We start from the raw sequence: 17,092 nt of genomic DNA, 5'->3' as shown, positions 1-17,092 counted from the left end.
ATGTTCACCGATGTTGACTAGTCCGCTTCACGTGATGATCGGACACGGCCTAGTTAACTCGGATCATGTTATACTTAGATGACAGGAGGGATGTCTATCTAAGTGGGAGTTCATTGAATAATTTGATTAGATGAACTTAATTATCATGAACTTAGTCTAAGATATTTACAATATGTCTTGTAGATCAAATGGCCAACGTAGTCCTCAACTTCAACGCGTTCCTAGAGAAAACCAAGCTGAAAGACGATGGCAGCAACTACACGGACTGGGTCCGGAACCTGAGGATCATCCTCATAGATGCCAAGAAAGATTATGTCCTACAAGCACCGCTGCGTGACACACCTGTTCTCCCTGCAGAACAAGACGTTATGAACGCTTGGCAGGCACGTACCGATGACTACTCCCTCGTTCAGTGCGGCATGCTTTACAGCTTAGAGCCGGGGCTCCAAAAACGTTTTGAGAGACACGGAGCATATGAAATGTTCGAAGAGCTGAAAATGGTTTTCCAAGCTCATGCCCGGGTCAAGAGATATCAAGTCTCCGACAAGTTCTTCAGCTGTAAGATGGAGGAAAATAGTTCTGTCAGTGAGCACATACTCACTATGTCTGGGTTGCATAACCGCTTGACTCAGCTTGGAGTTAATCTCCCGGATGACGCGGTCATTGACAGAATCCTTTAGTCGCTTCCACCGAGCTACAAGAGCTTTGTGATGAACTTCAATATGCAGGGGATGGAAAAGACCATTCCTGAAGTATTTGCTATGCTGAAATCAGCAGAGGTAGAAGTCAAGAAGGAACATCAAGTGTTGATGGTAAATAAAACCACTAAGTTCAAGAAGGGCAAGGGTAAAAAGAACTTCAAGAAGGACGGCAAGGGAGTTGCCGCGCCCGGAAAGCAAGCTGCCGGGAAGAAGCCAAAGAATGGACCCAAGCCCGAGACTGAGTGCTTTTATTGCAAGGAAAGTGGTCACTGGAAGCGGAACTGCCCCAAATACTTAGCGGACAAGAAGGCCGGCAAAACGAAAGGTATATGTGATATACATTGTCGTGGGAAACGAACACCTATGGGGCAGGGCCCCTTTTCGGTCCGGCAAGGGAGCGGAGGGCGCACGTAGAGCAGATCGAGGCGAAGCACGCGAGGGATTTTACACAGCTTCGGAGCTCTCCGGAGAGATAAAACTCCTACTGCTGCTTTGTGTTTCTATTCTGTTCTTGCTTGAAAGCGTGGGTGTGTTGTAGTTTCGAACGAGTCGAACCGAACCCCCTGCTACGTGCGCATGGGCCTCCTTTTTATAGTCTAAAGGGGTCACCGACAGGTGGCAGCGTAGAGAGAGGGGTAAAAAAGTAAAAACGGGGGTTGGTACAACCGCTACCAACAGTGCCCCCTACCTAACTCTGACGGCAGGGGACAAGGGCATTTAATGCCCGTCCGGTCGCCCAAACAGTGCAAGGAAGCGACCGTTAGGAGCGCCACCGATCGCCATGATGGCCTTCTAGTCATCTACACTTGCCACCTCGCACCGCTTGGCTGCACAGCTACCCGCCACGTGCACCAGGAGTGATCCTGCGGCGACACGTCGTCGGATGTGCTGGAGGTTGGGCGCAGAGTGGTGGCTTTGCCGCGGCAAGTGCCTTGCCGCGGTCGCTGTCTCATCGCACCCGCAAGCTTGCCGCTCGCTGGGTCTTGGTTGGCCTTCCCGGCAAGCTCCTCTTGCCGGGGTCCTGTCCTTCCCGGCAAGCTTCTCTTGCCGGGACTCTGTCTTCTCAGTTAACACTTTGTTCTTGAATGGCAGTAATAGGAATAACGAAGGATCATGGCGGACGCCCGGCAAGCCTTGCCGTGGGACGCTGCGACTGCCCGTGCACAAGTTCGGGATACTAAGGTACCCCTACTTTAGTACACCGACAGGAGCCCCCGGGCCTGGGCCATACACGGTGCCGAGCGCTGTTGGGCCAGGCCCAAAACAGGGCACGGGCACACGCGGCCTGGGTCCACACTAAATCTGACTCCGTATCCACCGCGCTCTCCCGTAACGGCACGCGTCAATCGCGGCGTCGTGGGAGAGATCGTGGGCAGTTCTTAATTCAGGAAATGCGTAACGTTCGCCTCCCCTGTTTATAAGCAGAGGAAACAGGGCCGTTCCCCCACCTTCGCCACTTGCAGTTCCTTCCTCCGAAAGCTCCGCCGCTCCCCTCCGCTTCCCAAGCCGAAAGAGAGCAGCGCTCCGCCGCCCGTCGCCGCCGTCGCCCTCAACACCTCCGTGCTCCCCCGCCGCTTCCGCCATGGCTCCGAAGACCGGTAAGGGCTCAAAGTCGAGCACCAAGTCGGCCGAGGCGTTGCGGCTTGTGGCGCTGCGCAAGGAGCGAGTGCTTTTCCCCCTCGAGCTCACCCCGAAGGCCCTGCGGGAGGAATTTTACCTCTTCTGGTCGACGCAGACGCGGGCACATCCGCGCACGCCGGTGCTTTCCGCTGAGGCTTCCAAATCGAAGCGGTGCCCAAAAGGGTACCATTTCTTTCCTGTGTTCTTCTATTGCGGGCTCTGCCCACCTTTTTCCGATTTTCTCTGCGACATCATGAATACCTACGGGTTTCATCTTCTTGATTTCACCCACAACGCCGTTCTGACAATGTCGGTTTTCGCACACCTCTGCGAGAACTTCGTTGGCATCCTCCCGAATGTCGCTCTTTTTCGTCATTATTTCACCCCCCGGGCTGAGAAAGGGGAGCCACTGGCTGGCGGAATCGCCTGGACCTCACGGATCGGCATGAAGGAGGTGTACTTGACGGGCGAGCTCCGCAGCAAGTGGGATGAATGGAGGGCGGAGTGGTGCTGGATCGTTGACGCCAATCCGCAGCCATTCACCAACCTGCGCCAGACCCGGGTAGTGCGCGGTGGCGACTGGAGCGCTCTGTCGCCGGACGACGCCAAGCTGAAGATTGCCACCACCCGAATCCTCCGGCTCAGGCTTGCCGGGCTCGCAGCAGGGGCAGTTGGCGCGGATTTCCTTCACCGTCGCATCGCCCCTCTGCAGAAGAGGGGGAGGCCCGCCTGGATGTTTGGCGGCCCGGCGGATATCATGAGGCTGCGCCCAGGCATCAATTTCAACTTCACGGTTCTGGAGCTTGACAGGATGCTGAGGGAGCTGTTCAAGCATGACGGCAACCATCCAGAGTGGTTCAGGCTGCCGCAGGGCGTCATCCCGTTGTGCAACAACTCCCAGCGCAATCGCATCTGCGCAATGATGCCAGAGTGCGACTCGCACGGGATAAACGCAACTTGGATAGGGCCCGCCGACGACGTCGTGCGGCAATTCTTCGATGGCTTGACGGAGGTAGCGGTCAACTCCGACAAGTAGAGACTCCTCATCCGCGACACCACCGACGACGAGATGCGGTACACCGCCACCAGGGCCGAAGAGGCGGCGGCAGCCGCCGCCGCGGGCGAGTTTGGCTTCACGTTGGAGGAGGCAGAGGCGGCCGAGGCGGCAAGCCTTGCTGACCGGGAAGACCTTGCCGGAGAGGTCGTTGGCGAGGGGGAGCCCGAGGCCGAAGCGAGCGAGCCCGCCGGGGGCGCGAGCGGCTAGCTGTCCTCGAGCAGCTTGCCGCCGGCGGAGCCCCCAGCGCAGCCCCAATTCCAACCAAGAAGGCGCCTCCGTCGAATTGGAGATCCGGCAGGGCGGCAAGCAGGCCAACAGCCGCAGCGTCGTGGGACGCGCTCCACCGCGGCAAGTACGGTTGCCGCAGGAGCATCTCAGGCCGTGCCGGCAATCGAGGCGGGGTCTTCCCGGGCTGCCAGACCCGATCTTGCCGTAGCTCCCGGCAAACGTCCAAGGGAGCCCACTCCTCCACCTCGCCGCGCAGAAAGGGTACCAGACTTCGACCTCTCTGCGCTGAGCTCTGACGAGGAGGAAGAAGAGGAGGAGGAGTAAGGCTTTCTTCTTACTGTACTTGTATTTCTTTGATCTTTGCTGTTGCTTGTTTTGCATCTGATTTGCTTCCCTCTGAATCCCTGTTCTATTTCAGGACTCTGGCCGAGAGAGCGGCGAAGAGGGCCAAGGTCCCCGTGGTTGTCATCGAGGACGATCCTGTTGTGACGGCAGAAGACACGTCCGAGACCACCTTGACGGACCCGGTTCCTTCTCCTCGCAGCAGCCCCCAGCACAGCCCCCAGCGTAAGTGTTTGGTTCACTTCCTGTTGTGGGGCGTGCATGGGTGCTTCTTCTTTCGCCGACATCTTGATTGCTGATTCATTCGTGTAGGAGCAGAGCAGGCCCATCAGGGGCAATCAGATACCGCCCCGGAGGTGCTGTCTGCTTCGACTACGCCGCCAAGGGGCGGTTCCCCGACAAGGGAGCGCTCCCCGGCAAGGGAGAGGTCCCCGGCAAGGGACGGAACCAGTGAGCCCTTGGTGGAGGAGCCCATGGTCACAGAGCCCAGCACAGGTAACCTCCCTTGTCGGAAATCTTCCCTTGGGTTCTTCTTCTGATCCTCTTTCTTCTTTTTTTGGATATTTGCTTGACTTTTCCTTCCTCTTCCTATCCTCAGATCCCCCTCTCGCAGACCTGATGGAGACCGAGCCCACCGGCGAGGAGAGCGCACGCGGCAATACTGAAGATGTCGCCGCTGGCGAGGAAGAGGCCGGCGCTGATGAACCCGCCGACGAGGAAGCCGCCAAGGCTGCTGGCGCAGGAGCCGGCGAGGGGTCCGGCGATCGTACTGACGACCCGGAGGGCGCAAGAGCGCAAGGCACTGCACCGTCCGCCGACCCCTCCGCCGCTGATGCAGCGCCGGGCTCCGAGGAGCCCCAGCCAGGCGCATACTTGAAGGCCGGTGAGGGTGTATACATCAAGCTTCCCTGGGCGTCGAGCTCCAGGGCACCGGTTGAAGGAGAGGAGTTTGACGGAGAAGTACTCGCCTCTGCTAGGCTGGCAGTGGTTGACGCGCCAAGCAGCAGCAGCGGCGAGTCCGAGGAGGAGCAGTTGCTCCGAAAGTTGGTGTCACTCTACCGCGCCCGGCAAGCGAAGCTTGAGTCCCGGGAAGCGCTTGTCGCGCGGGCGGGAGTTGACATAGAGAAGCACGCGGAGGAGCTCAAGAGCCGCAACCAGGAGGCCCTCCGATCCATTGCGGAGGAAAGGGTGCAACTTGACGAGGCGAAGAAAGCTTTCATCCTGGAAAAGGCTAAAGCCGAAGAGCAGCAGAGGCTCGCTGCCGAAGAGCTGTCCAAGCGGGAAGGTGAGCTGATACAGAAGAAGGTCAATCTGGACAGCCACGAGGAGGAGCTCGAGGCCCGGGAGCAATCACTTGGTGGGGCACTCAAGGAGGCGAAGGATGCCGCCGCGGCTGCTGAGGCCGCCAAGAAGGAGTTAGAAGTGAAGGTGACGCAGCTGGAGGCGGACATGAGAGGAAAGAATGAAGAGCTTGCCGCACTCCAGCGCGAACGCGAGAAGGATGCCCGTGCCCATGGCAATTTGCAAGTTCAGCTCGCCAACAAGATCAAGGAACTGAACGCCGCCAAGGACTCGAGCGCTGATCTGGAGATGAAGCTGGCCACCTTGACGGAGATGCTGGACGCCGCCAAGAAGCGAGAAGATGACTTGAAGAAAGAGGTCAAGGGCAACGAAGAGCTGCTGACGAGGGCTGCCGAAACTCAGAACACCTTCAAGGCCACGGTGGAGCTCTGGACGGAGGGCCTCGTCAACATTGTTGCGGCCATCGACGAGGAGCAGGCGGAGCTGGGCTTGGCGGGCTTCGGGTACTCCCCCGACGAGAACCTCCAGCCCAGCGCCAAGCTCACTCTTTTCTTCAAGGGCATGGTGACGGCCCTCCAGCAACTCCGAGAAAGGATCCGAAGAAGCTGGCGGACGAGTCGCGCGCAATCTGCTCCAAGGTCTTGGAGAAGGTGCTGGTGAAAATCCTCTTCCGCAATCCAGGCCTCGACCTCTCCCGCGTCCTCAAGAAGCTGCCGGCGGGTGCTGATCTTGAGGAGCTCAAAGCTATCGTCGCACCCATCGTGGACAAGGTGAACGAAGTCAGGAGGATCGATGGCGAGCGCGCGGATTAGGCCACTCTTCTTCCCCTTTTCTTCTTCTTGCCGCTGCTAGATATGTCATGGAAACAATCTATTAGAGCGCGGCAAGTTGTTTATTGTAATATAACTTTATTCTGGGTACTATCTGCTATGTTATTTCCTTTATTCGATTCCACCCCTTGTATGTTTTTACCCTACGCTTTTAGGGAACTTGCCGGCGCAAGCACGCTTGCCGCGAGCGCTGAGTGCGGAACATCAGCAGCCTGTCGGCGGTGTTGCTTCCGGCAAGAAACCTTGTCGGGACTAATTGCAGCACACTTTCATTGTTGAGCGGACTCGAAACAAAGTAAGGGCGCAAATTAGCCACGAGCCGGTTCCTCCGCGCACAGGTTTTCCATACAAGGCACGGTCGTTCAAGGAATATAACTTAAAAATTTAAAAACTGACTGTGCTCAAACTTTGGCAACTTAGCTTTTCTGTCGTCTGTGCCCCGGCAAGGCTAGACTTCTTTGAACGACGCCTGGTCCACATCCTTATCGTCTCCTCCCCCCCCCCCCCCCCCCCCGTGAACTTGTGGGCGAAGGAACCTTCTTTTTGAGAAAAAGAAAGAAGAGAAAATAATGGTATGGGGCCTTAAGGCTCGTTACTGCTTACCGGGGGTAAGTGCTGCACGAAGTGTCAGATAAAACATGCAAAAAAGAAAGAATGCATGAAATTTGACAAGATGTGCGAAGCACACATGAACTTTATTTACGCACGGGGTCTGCGCCCGGCTTTGTACAAAGGCTTATATGCAACAGCGGCAAGGCTTGTACAAAAAGGTGGTTGCCGGAACAGATTCCGGCAACCGCGCCTTATGGGTAAAACTTGCGAAGATGCTCTATGTTCCAGGAGTTGCTCACCGGAAAGCCATCTTCGGTCTCAAGGCGGACAGCGCCGGGCCTAGTGACTCATTTCACCCGATAAGGGCCTTCCCACTTCGGCGTCAACTTGTTGGAATTCTTGGCGGATTGAACGCGCCGAAGAATAAGGTTGCCTTCCTCGAAGCTTCTGGCATTAACTTTGTGGCTATGGTAGCGACGCAAAGCTTGCTAGTAACGAGCAGCTCGTACAGCAGCCTGAAGACGATCTTCCTCGAGGAGCAGCGCGTCGTCTTGCCGCAGCTGCTCTTGCTCAAGCTCATCATAAGCGAGCACTCGAGGCGATCCGTATACGAGTTCCGTGGGGAGAACTGCTTCTGCTCCATAGACAAGAGCAAAAGGTGTCTGGCCAGTGGCTCGATTTGGCGTCGTCCTGATCGACCAAAGAACCACCGGCAGCTCCTCGATCCAATTTCTTCCGCACTTGTGCAGCCTGTCGAAAGTTCTGGTCTTGAGCCCGCGCAGCACTTCAGCGTTTGCCCTCTCCGCTTGACCGTTGCTTCTCGGGTGAGCAATAGAAGCGAAGCAGATCTTGGTGCCAAGATCTTGGACGTACTGCATGAAGGTGCGGCTCGTGAATTGTGTGCCATTGTCGGTGATGATCCTGTTAGGGACTCCGAAACGGCAAACAATTGACCTGAAGAACTTGACTGCTAACTGTGCTGTCACCTTCCTCACTGCTTCCACCTCCGGCCACTTCGTGAACTTGTCGATCGCCACGTACAAGTACTCGAAGCCCCCGACAGCTCAGGGAAAGGGGCCGAGGATATCGAGCCCCCAGACCGAAAATGGGCAGGACAAAGGGATTGTTTGGAGAGCTTGAGCTGGTTGATGTATCTGTTTGGAGTGGAACTGGCACGCTTCACACTTGGTTACTTGTGCAGTTGCATCCTGGAGGGCTGTCGGCCAGAAGAAACCTCGCCGGAAGGCTTTGCCGGCAAGTGCTCTTGCGCCAATGTGGTGACCACATATGCCTCCATGTATCTCTGCCAACAGCTCCTGTCCATCTTCCCGGGAAATGCACTTCAATTTCACTCCGTTGAATCTTCTTCTGTACAGTATGTCATCGACAAACTGGTACATACTTGATTGCCGGGCTACTCTCTCTGCTTCTTCTTGCTCTTCGGAAAGCTCTCCTGTTTGAAGGAAATGGACGATCTGCTGTGCCCATGCCGGAGCTTGTGGCTCAACGACAAGGACTAAAGGCGCAAATGCTGCTGCGGGAACATCTGCTTCAACGGCAGGAATCTGTGATTCAGCCGGAGCATGATGCTCCCCGGCAAGCGTGTCGGGACACAGCTTGTCGTGAGCGTCTGCTTCAATGAAACAAACCCTAGGGCTTGTCGGAGCAGACTGCTCCTCAGCGTTCTTCGTGTTGATCCTGGGGACCTTATTGATGGCGGCCTCGGGGCGGGGAGTGCACGGTGGTGGCACCCCCAGCGGTCTTGTCGGCATCGGCTTGCGCCTGGGCGTCTTGCCGGGGCTTCGATGTACTCGGTTGCCGGGGCTTGTCGCCGTTGGCGAAGCCAATGAGGCTCTGAATGGCGGCCCTCCAGTCGTCGATCTTGTCTGGCGCTGGAGGATAATCTAGAAGCAGCTGGGCTCGGGCCAGCGCTTCCTCTGGAGTCTTGGGTGGTGGTGGCGACCGACGCGAGGTGCGGGATACGCTCAAACTTCTAACAGTGTTAGAAGGAGCGACATCTCGTCCAGGCGACCGTACGGCGCTCGTGCCACCGTGTTGACGCGCACGTTGGCCTTGAGCGTCCCGCGACCCACCAGCTTGGCCTTGTTCCAATGCGAGTACGGTGCTGGGAGCACCGTGGTGTTGTCGATCATGCACCTCCTGGGAGGGGTACGGTGGATGTACAGATGCTGAAGCTTGCGGGGCCTTGTCCTTGGACCGGGTGACGATGTGAGTCCCCCCGCCGGCGCCCGCTCCTCCGCCGGCGTCCACCCCACTGCCCATTTGCTCAAGTGGTGGTAGGATAGACGTAGACGGAGCGGCCACCTCCGAAGTCTTCTTCTTCGGTGGCATGTCGATGAAGATGTTGATGTAGCGCGCGCAGACGCCGGATCAGATACACACGACCTCGACGCCCCCCTACCTGGCGCGCCAAAGATGTCGTGGGAAACGAACACCTATGGGGCAAGGCCCCTTTTCGGTCCGGCAAGGGAGCGGAGGGCGCACGTAGAGCAGATCGAGGCGAAGCACGCGAGGGATTTTACCCAGCTTCGGAGCTCTCCGGAGAGATAAAACTCCTACTGCTGCTTTGTGTTTCTATTCTGTTCTTGCTTGAAAGCGTGGGTGTGTTGTAGTTTCGAACGAGTCGAACCGAACCCCCTTCTACGTGCGCATGGGCCTCCTTTTTATAGTCTAAAGGGGTCAACGACAGGTGGCAGCGTAGAGAGAGGGGTAAAAAAGTAAAAACAGGGGTTGGTACAACCGCTACCAACAGTGCCCCCTACCTAACTCTGACGGCAGGGGACAAGGGCATTTAATGCCCGTTCGGTCGCCCAAACAGTGCAAGGAAGCGACCGTTAGGAGCGCCACCGATCGCCACGATGGCCTTCTAGTCATCTTCACTTGCCACCTCGCACCGCTTGGCTGCACAGCTACCCGCCACGTGCACCCGGAGTGATCCTGCGGCGACACGTCGTCGGATGTGCTGGAGGTTGGGCGCAGAGTGGTGGCTTTGCCGCGGCAAGCGCCTTGTCGCGGTCGCTGTCTCATCGCACCCGCAAGCTTGCCGCTCGCTGGGTCTTGGTTGGCCTTCCCGGCAAGCTCCTCTTGCCGGGGTCTTGTCCTTCCTGGCAAGCTTCTCTTGCCGGGACTCTGTCTTCTCAGTTAACACTTTGTTCTTGAATGGCAGTAATAGGAATAACGAAGGATCTTGGCGGACGCCCGGCAAGCCTTGCCGTGGGACGCTGCGACTGCCCGTGCACAAGTTCGGGATACTAAGGTACCCCTACTTTAGTACACCGACATACATGTAATTGACGTGTACCTTACCAGTACTCGTACTAGCTCCTGGGTATTTGATACCGGTGCAGTTGCTCACATTTGTAACTCAAAGCAGGAGCTTCGGAATAAGCAGAGACTAGCGAAGGACGAGGTGACGATGCGCGTCGGGAATGGTTCCAAGGTCGATGTGATCGCCGTCGGCACGCTACCTCTACATTTACCTACGGGATTAGTTTTGAACCTCAATAATTGTTATATAGTGCGAAGTTTGAGCATGAACATTGTATCAGGATCTCGTTTAATACGAGATGGCTACTCATTTAAATCCGAGAATAATGGTTGTTCTATTTATATGAGAGATATGTTTTATGGTCATGCTCCGATGGTGAATGGTTTATTCTTAATGAATCTCGAGCGTAATGCTACACATATTCATAGTGTGAGTACCAAAAGATGTAAGGTTGATAATGATAGTCCCACATACTTGTGGCACTGCCGCCTTGGTCACATAGGTGTCAAACACATGAAGAAGCTCCATGCAGATGGACTTTTAGAGTCTCTTGATTATGAATCATTTGACACGTGCGAACCATGCCTCATGGGTAAAATGACCAAGACTCCGTTCTCAGGAACAATGGAGCGAGCAACCAACTTATTGGAAATCATACATACTGATGTGTGCGGTCCGATGAGTGTTGAGGCTCGCGGTGGCTATCGTTATGTTCTCACCCTCACTGATGACTTGAGTAGATATGGGTATATCTATTTGATGGAACACAAGTCTGAGACCTTTGAAAAGTTCAAGGAATTTTAGAGTGAGGTTGAAAATCAACGTGACAGGAAAATCAAGTTCCTACGATCAGATCGTGGAGGAGAATACTTGAGTCACGAATTTGGCACACACTTAAGAAAATGTGGAATAGTTTCACAACTCACGCCGCCTGGAACACCTCAGCGAAATGGTGTGTCCGAACGTCGTAATCGCACTCTATTAGATATGGTGCGATCTATGATGTCTCTTACCGATTTACCGCTATCTTTTTGGGGCTATGCTTTAGAGACTGCCGCACTCACTTTAAATAGGGCTCCGTCGAAATCCGTTGAGACGACACCGTATGAATTATGGTTTGGGAAGAAACCTAAGCTGTCGTTTCTAAAAGTTTGGTGATGTGATGCTTATGTCAAGAAACTTCAACCTGAAAAGCTCGAACCCAAGTCGGAAAAATGTGTCTTCATATTATACCCTAAAGAAACTATTGGGTATACCTTTTGTTGGGGAACGTTGCAGAAAACAAAAATTTTCCTACGGTTTCACCAAGGTCCATCTATGATTTCATCTAGCAACGAGTGATTGGATTGCATCTACATACCTTTGTAGATCACGCGCGGAAGCGTTCAAAGAACGGGGATGAGGAAGTCGTACTCGACGTGATCCAAATCACCGGAGATCCTAGCGCCGAACGGACGGCACCTCCGCGTTCAACACACGTACGGTCAGCGTAACGTCTCCTTCTTCTTGATCCAGCAAGGGGGAAGGTGAGGTGGAGGAAGATGGCTCCAGCAGCAGCACGATGGCGTGGTTGTGGTGGAGCTGCAGTACTCCGTCAGGGCTTCGCCGAGCTCTATGGAGGAGGAGGGGGTGTTGGAGAGGGAGGGGGAAGCACCAAAGGCAAAGGTGAGAGGCCCTCCCTCCCCCCCCCCCCACTATATATAGGGGTCCTAGGGGGGGGGCGCCGGCCCTAGGAGATGCAATCTCCTAGGGGGGCGGCGGCCAAGGGGTGGGGGGCTTGCCCCCCAAGGAAGGGGGTGCCCCCTTTAGGGTTTCCCCCACCCTAGGCGCATGGGCCCTAGGGGAAGTGTGTTGGAAATATGCCCTAGAGGCAATAATAAAAGCATTATTATTATATTTCCTTATTCATGATAATTGTCTTTATTCATGCTATAATTGTGTTATCCGGAAATCGTAATACATGTGTGAATAATAGACACCAACACGTCCCTAGTAAGCCTCTAGTTGACTAGCTCGTTGATCAACAGATAGTCATGGTTTCCTGACTATGGACATTGGATGTCATTGATAACGAGATCACATCATTAGGAGAATGATGTGATGGACAAGACCCAATCCTAAACATAGCACAAGATCGTGTAGTTCGTTTGCTAGAGTTTTTCCAATGTCAAGTATCTTTTCCTTAGACCATGAGATCGTGTAACTCCTAGATACCGTAGGAGTGCTTTGGGTATACCAAACGTCACAACGTAACTGGGTGACTATAAAGGTATACTACGGGTATCTCCGAAAGTGTCTGTTGGGTTGACATAGATCAAGACTGGGATTTGTCACTCCGTATGACAGAGAGGTATCACTGGGCCCACTCGGTAGTGCATCATCATAATGAGCTCAAAGTGTCTGGTCACGGGATCATGCATTGCGGTACGAGTAAAGTGACTTGACGGTAACAAGATTGAACGAGGTATTGGGATACCGACGATCGAATCTCGGGCAAGTAACATACCGATTGACAAAGGGAATTGTATACAGGGTTGCTTGAATCCTCGACATCGTGGTTCATCCGATGAGATCATCAAGGAGTATGTGGGAGCTAACATGGGTATCCATATCCCGCTGTTGGTTATTGACCGGAGAGCAATCTCGGTCATGTCTACATGTCTCCCGAACCCGTAGGGTCTACACACTTAAGGTTCAGTAACGCTAGGGTTGTAGGAATATGTATATGCAGTAACCCGAATGTTGTTCGGAGTCCCGGATGAGATCCTGGACGTCACGAGGAGTTCCGGAGGTAAATAATTATATATAGGAAGTGCTATTTCGGGCATCGGGACAAGTTTCGGGATCACCGGTATTGTACCGGGACCACCGGAAGGGTCCCGGGGGTCCATCGGGTGGGGCCACCTATCCCGGGGGGCCACATGGGCTGTAGGGGGTGCGCCTTGGCCTACATGGGCCAAGGGCACCAGCCCCAAGAGGCCCATGTGCCTAGGGTTTCAAGGGAGGAAGAGTCCTAGGAGGGGAAGGCACCTCCTAGGTGCCTTGGGGAGGAGGGATTCTTCCCCTTGGCCGCACCCCCTAGGAGATTAGATCTCCTAGGGCCGGCGCCCCCCCCCCCCCCGGCCCTCCTATATATAGTGGGGAGATGGAGGACTTCTTACCCCTTGCCTTTGGTGCCTCCCTCTCCCTCTCCAACACCTCCTCCTCCTCCATAGTGCTTGGCGAAGCCCTGCCGGAGTACTGCAGCTCCATCACCACCACGCCGTCGTGCTGCTGCTGGAGCCATCATCCTCAACCTCTCCTTTCCCCTTGCTGGATCAAGAAGAAGGAGACATTACGCTGACCGTACGTGTGTTGAACGCGGAGGTGCCGTCCGTTCGGTGCTAGGATCTCCGGTGATTTGGATCACGTCGAGTACGCCTTCCTCATCCCCGTTCTTTGAACGCTTCCGCACGTGATCTACAAAGGTATGTAGATGCAATCCAATCACTCGTTGCTAGATGAACTCATAGATGGATCTTGGTGAAACCGTAGGAAAATTTTTGTTTTCTGCAACGTTCCCCAACAGTGGCATCATGAGCTAGGTCTATGCGTAGTTCTTCTTGCGCGAGTAGAACACAATTTGTTGTGGGCGTAGATGCTATCAACTTTCTTGCCGCTACTAGTCTTATCTTGCTTCAACGGTATTGTGGGATGAAGCGGCCCGGACCAACCTTACACGTACGCTTACGTGAGACCGGTTCCACCGACTAACATGCACAAGTTGCATAAGGTGGCTGGCGGGTGTCTGTCTCTCCCACTTTAGTTGGAGCGGATTCGATGAAAAGGGTCCTTATGAAGGGTAAATAGAAGTTGACAAATCACGTTGTGGCTTTCACGTAGGTAAGAAAACGTTCTTGCTAGAACCCTACTTCAGCCACGTAAAACTTGCAACAACAATTAGAGGACGTCTAACTTGTTTTTGCAGCAAGTGCTTTGTGATATGATATGGCCAAAGTTGTGATAAATGATGAATGATATATATGTGATGTATGAGATGTTCATGCTATTGTAATAGGAATCACGACTTGCATGTCGATGAGTATGACAACCGGCAGGAGCCATAGGAGTTGTCTTTATTTTTTGTATGACCTACGTGTCATTGAGAAACGCCATGTAAATTACTTTACTTTATTTCTAAACGCGTTAGCCATAGTAGTAGAAGTAATAGTTGGCGAGCAACTTCATGGAAACACAATGATGGAGATCATGGTGTCATGCCGGTGACAAGATGATCATGGAGCCCCAAGATGGAGATCAAAGGAGCTATGTGATATTGGCCATGTCATGTCACTATTATTATTTTGATTGCATGTGATGTTTATCATGTTTTTCATCTTGTTTGCTTAGAACGACGGTAGTAAATAAGATGATCCCTCGTAATAATTTCAAGAAAGTGTTCCCCCTAACTGTGCACCGTTGCGACAGTTCGTTGTTTCAAAGCACCACGTGATGATCGGGTGTGATAGATTCTAACGTTCACATACAACGGGTGTAAGACAGATTTACACACGCAATACACTTAGGTTGACATGACGAGCCTAGCATGTGTACAGACATGGCCTCGGAACACAGAAGACCGAAAGGTCGAGCATGAGTCGTATAGAAGATACGATCAACATGAAGATGTTCACCGACGTTGACTAGTCCGTCTCACGTGATGATCGGACACGGCCTAGCTAACTCGGATCATGTTATACTTGGATGACTAGAAGAGGGATGTCTATCTAAGTGGGAGTTCATTATAATTTGATTAGATGAACTTAATTATCACGAACTTAATCTAAAATCTTTACAATATGTCTTGTAGATCAAATGGCCAACATAGTCCTCAACTTCAACGCGTTCCTAGAGAAAACCAAGCTAAAAGACGATGGCACCAACTATACGGACTGGGTCCGGAACCTGAGGATCATCCTCATAGCTGCCAAGAAAGATTATGTCCTACAAGCACCGCTAGGTGATGCACCTGTTCTCCCTACAGAACAAGACGTTATGAACGCTTGGCAGGCACGTACCGATGACTACTCCCTCGTTCAGTGCGGCATGCTTTACAGCTTAGAGCCGGGGCTCCAAAAGCATTTTGAGAGACACGGAGCATATGAGATGTTCAAAGAGCTGAAAATGGTTTTCCAAGCTCATGCCCGGGTCGAGAGATATGAAGTCTCCGACAAATTCTTCAGCTGTAAGATGGAGGAAAACAGTTCTGTCAGTGAGCACATACTCACTATGTCTGGGTTGCATAACCGCTTGACTCAGCTGGGAGTTAATCTCCCGGATGACGCGGTCATTGGCAGAATCCTTCAGTCGCTTCCACCAAGCTACAAGAGCTTTGTGATGAACTTCAATATGCAGGGGATGGAAAAGACCATTCCTGAAGTATTTGCTATGCTGAAATCAGCAGAGGTAGAAGTCAAGAAGGAACATCAAGTGTTGATGGTCAATAAAACCACTAAGTTCAAGAAGGGCAAGGGTAAAAAGAACTTCAAGAAGGACGGCAAGGGAGTTGCCGCGCCCGGCAAGCAAGCTGCCGGGAAGAAGCCAAAGAATGGACCCAAGCCCGAGACTGAGTGCTTTTATTGCAAGGAGAGTGGTCACTGGAAGCGGAACTGCCCCAAATACTTAGCGGACAAGAAGGCCGGCAAAGCAAAAGGTATATATGATATACATGTAATTGATGTGTACCTTACCAGTACTCATAGTAGCTCCTGGGTATTTGATACCGGTGTGGTTGCTCACATTTGTAACTCAAAACAGGAGCTGCGGAATAAACGGAGACTGGCGAAGGACGAGGTGACGATGCGCGTCGGGAATGGTTCCAAGGTCGATGTGATCGCCGTCGGCACGCTGCCTCTTCATTTACCTACGGGATTAGTTTTAAACCTCAATAATTGTTATTTAGTGCCACGTTTGAGCATGAACATTGTATCAGGATCTCGTTTAATACGAGATGGCTACTCATTTAAATCCGAGAATAATGGTTGTTCTATTTATATGAGAGATATGTTTTATGGTCATGCTCCGATGGTGAATGGTTTATTCTTAATGAATCTCGAGCGTAATGCTACACATGTTCATAGTGTGAGTACCAAAAGATGCAAGGTTGATAATGATAGTCCCACATACTTGTGGCACTGCCGCCTTGGTCACATAGGTGTCAAACGCGTGAAGAAGCTCCATGTTGATGGACTTTTAGAGTCTCTTGATTACGAATCATTTGACACGTGCGAACCATGCCTCATGGGTAAAATGACCAAGACTCCGTTCTCAGGAACAATGGAGCGAGCAAATAACTTATTGGAAATCATACATACTGATGTGTGCGGTCCGATGAGTGTTGAGGCTCGCAGTGGCTATCGTTATGTTCTCACCTCACTGATGACTTAAGTAGATATGGGTATGTCTACTTAATGAAACACAAGTCTGAAACCTTTGAAAAGTTCAAGGAATTTCAGAGTGAGGTTGAGAATCAACGTGACAGGAAAATCAAGTTCCTACGATCAGATCGTGGAGGAGAATACTTGAGTCACGAGTTTGGCACACACTTAAGAAAATGTGGAATAGTTTCATAACTCACGCCGCCTGGAACACCTCAGCGTAATGGTGTGTCCGAACGTCGTAATCGCACTCTATTAGATATGGTGCGATCTATGATGTCTCTTGCCGATTTACCGCTATCCTTTTGGAGGTATGCTTTAGAGACTGTCGCATTCACTTTAAATAGGGCTCCGTCGAAATTCGTTGAGACGACACCGTTTGAATTATGGTTTGGGAAGAAACATAAGCTGTCGTTTCTAAAGGTTTGGGGATGCGATGCTTATGTCAGGAAACTTCAACCTGAAAATCTCGAAACCAAGTCGGAAAAATGCGTCTTCATAGGATACCCTAAAGAAAATATTGGGTATACGTTCTACCTCAGATCCGAAGGCAAGATCTTTGTTGCCAAGAATGGGTCCTTTCTAGAGAAAGAGTTTCTCTCGAAAGAAGTAAGTGGGAGGAAAGTAGAACTTGATGAAGTATTACCTCTTGAACCGGAAAAAGGCGCAACTCAAGAAAATGTTCCTGAGGAGCCTGCACCGACTGGAGAGGAAGATAATGATGATGATCAAGATACTTCTGATCAAGCTCCTAC

General features: G+C 52.6%; 1 protein-coding gene across 1 annotated transcript in view; it reads right to left on the bottom strand.

The window, feature by feature from the left end:
• Window positions 1–17,092, bottom strand: part of LOC123071326 (protein ROOT HAIR DEFECTIVE 3-like) — a 61,251-nt gene that overhangs the window by 10,290 nt on the left and 33,869 nt on the right. Inside the window, exon 20 of the mRNA XM_044494869.1 lies at window positions 2,869–3,144. Coding sequence (XP_044350804.1) covers window positions 2,869–3,144 — 276 coding nt within the window. The remainder of the gene's footprint in view (window positions 1–2,868; window positions 3,145–17,092) is intronic.

The sequence above is a fragment of the Triticum aestivum genome, chromosome 1A (assembly GCF_018294505.1).
Source record: "Triticum aestivum cultivar Chinese Spring chromosome 1A, IWGSC CS RefSeq v2.1, whole genome shotgun sequence".
Classification (NCBI taxonomy): Eukaryota; Viridiplantae; Streptophyta; class Magnoliopsida; order Poales; family Poaceae; genus Triticum; species Triticum aestivum.
The sequence above is the reverse complement of the archived record's forward strand: the minus strand, read 5'-3'. Positions and strand labels throughout refer to the sequence as shown.